Source organism: Tupaia chinensis, unplaced genomic scaffold (assembly GCF_000334495.1).
Source record: "Tupaia chinensis unplaced genomic scaffold, TupChi_1.0 Scaffold000332_1, whole genome shotgun sequence".
Taxonomy (NCBI): Eukaryota; Metazoa; Chordata; class Mammalia; order Scandentia; family Tupaiidae; genus Tupaia; species Tupaia belangeri.
Window position 1 is genome coordinate 486,459 of NW_006159826.1, and position 2,540 is coordinate 488,998.

The 2,540-nt window shown below is 63.4% G+C and overlaps 1 protein-coding gene across 1 annotated transcript in view; it reads left to right on the forward strand.

Moving 5' to 3' along the window:
• The window catches only part of COPS9 (COP9 signalosome subunit 9), a 10,448-nt gene that overhangs the window by 6,388 nt on the left and 1,520 nt on the right, over positions 1–2,540 (forward strand). The window contains exon 2 of the mRNA XM_006151925.3: positions 1,148–1,220. Coding sequence (XP_006151987.1) covers positions 1,148–1,220 — 73 coding nt within the window. The remainder of the gene's footprint in view (positions 1–1,147; positions 1,221–2,540) is intronic.

The window sequence follows — 2,540 nt, forward strand, 5'->3', positions numbered from 1 at the left end:
CTCCCTGGGGGTCCGCGGCCGGTCTGAAGCGGGGCGCACGTGAAAGCGGAGAAGTGCCCGCGAGGCCTCGGGTGGCCCAGCCGGGGCTTGGGCAGGGAGGCGAGGACGCGGGCCGTGCGGCGCCGGAGGGCGACGGCCAGGCTGCGCGGGGCTACACCCCGGCCTGCACGCCAGAGCCAGCCCTCCGTAGGGGGACCACGGGGCCGGGCTCCCATCGCCGTGCAGGAGCGCCACGCGAGAGGCCTGAGCTTGGCTGGGGCACGGACTGCAGTTTTGGGGATGGTCCGTACGAGGAGACGGAAGGAGGCACGAGACCTGCCCGGGATGCGAGCCCTGAACCGCACGGTCCTGGCTCTCGGGGTCCGGGGCAGCTAGGAAAAGGGACTCAGGCGCTCCCCTAGCTGAGAACAGGGGAAGGGTGGAGCGGGCGGCTGTCCAGGGTGCTGCCCCGTGCCTGCTCCGACCGCGCAGCGTGGCTCTCCACCAGGTGGGAACTCCTGAGCGCATCAGATGTCCAGCTCAGGTGTGGCAGTGGGAGGGCACCATGATGGCAGAAGAAAGTGGGCAGGGAGCCAGGACAAAAAACAAAACCGTGGCTCAGTCCTGCACGTGTTTGGGGTCTCTGCCAGTCCTGGGGGCTGGAGGCCTGGGGATGGCAGGCATCTGTCTTGCTATCTATCTTTTTTGAACAGGTTATTTTGCTTTAGGACGCACACGCAAGAGAGACAGACAGACAGACAGTGAGAAGAAAAGTGAGAAATCACGGCCACACCACAGCCCCTTCTCTTTCATTCTCATCCTGGATCTTGGGCACACATGTACTCACACCCCGTGTGATTTTCGAGCCACTAGGTCTGGGATTCGAACTATGGTTGGCCATGTGGGAGCCCAGCGATGTAACCACCACGCTATCTATCTAAAAGGCCCCAGCAGGTGACTTTTTAAAAGGCAAGGAGGAATCAGGGAACACGAGGCCACAAGACCTTAAAAGCAATCGTTTGAGTTTCTTCTGAATCCGGTCCTTCGGGATTCGAGTCTTAGGCACTCTCCCGTCACCTAGCTCCTGGCGTGGAGCGGTGGGGATGCCGTCACGTACGAGTCAGCTTTCTCGGCAGCACAGCTCATGTGACCGTCCTTCCCTCCGCAGGCGGGAGGCAGCACCGGGCTCCTGATGGACTTGGCCGCCAACGAGAAGGCGGTGCATGCGGACTTCTTCAACGGTAGGCCGTGGCCCCGCATGTCTGGCGCTCTCCCAGTGTTTCTCGGGTTTGTGCAGCAGAGCTGCTCTGACAGGGGTGCCTGGATTGGAGCACGGAGCCAGCCCCGTGCCAGGCTCGGAACAAGTGGCAGCACTGCTGTGGGGCATGGCAGCCAGCCTGGCGGTCAGGAGGGAGCAGGACGTTGTCCCGTCTTACGTGCCAGTAGCTGGGTCCGAGCAGTGGCAGCAGTCCCAGTCACCCTGGGGTCACAGGTTGTAGCAGGGCCTGCTGTCCCAGAAGTGGGAGCCTGGCTCGTGGCATGCGTGCTCCACCTCTCCCCAGCCCTGTCCCCCACACGATGCCCCCAGCCCACGCTCCTGCCCGCACCTGGCCCTGCGCCCTTGCTGTCTTCACAGCAGCGGCTGCCCTCTGGCTCCAGCGCCCCCATCAGCCCTCGGGTCAGGACGTGTGCCCAGGTCCCGTGTGAGGACCAGGTAGCTCCTGGGAGCGTAGGGCTGTCTCCAGGGTGCTGGGTGTTTCTCGTGCCCTCTCTGGTCTCTCAAGGCTTCCTTCCTTCCTTCCTACCCCTTGCTGGGTTCAGACGTGAGTGGAGACGCTGGAGGGACTCTGGCTCGGTGGAGTGACTGCTGTCACCTCCCTTTTACTCTGTGGGCCCGTGGTGCCTGTGGCCTCAGAGCCTTTGTTACTGCTCTGTAGCAGCGAGGCTGCGCTGGTGCCTAACTCTCAAAGCTGCCCTGAGGTTCGGGTCCACACTGTTCGTCCCAGCTCCTTGCCAGCCAGTCACTGTCCCCGGGGAGAGGCCGTGTTGCCATGTCAGGGCGCACGAGCCGCAGGGAGCTGGCCACTCCCCGGGGCAGCATCCTCGGACAGTGTCAGACCTGGGACATGGCATCTGGGCTGAGCTGGGCCGCATTCCTCCAGATTCTCTGCAAGAGGATGTGTGCAGGCCATGGCTGTGTGGGGTGGCCTGTGCAGAGGTGCCACGCTTCCCACGCCGCCTTCAGGGACACGCCAGCCCACGCCTGCCATGCAGCGCTTCCTTACACGCTGGGTCGAGTGATTCCTGGTTCTGGCGATCAACTCCCACCCTGCTGGCCCTATCCAAGCCCTGCTCATCCTGCCAGCCCCAGGTTTGGAGGCGGTTGGCTTTGTTGTAGCGTTTGGCTTCATGTGACCTCCAAAACGGCCCTTTAATTCTGATAAGAAAGCACGTGGGCGGGACCCAGGCCTGTGCTGGCAACTGAGCGCCCGGCCACGTAGCAGGTCGGGCCGGCTCTGCCTTTGAGCCCCAGGCAGGAGGGGCAGGTGCGGAAGTGTCCA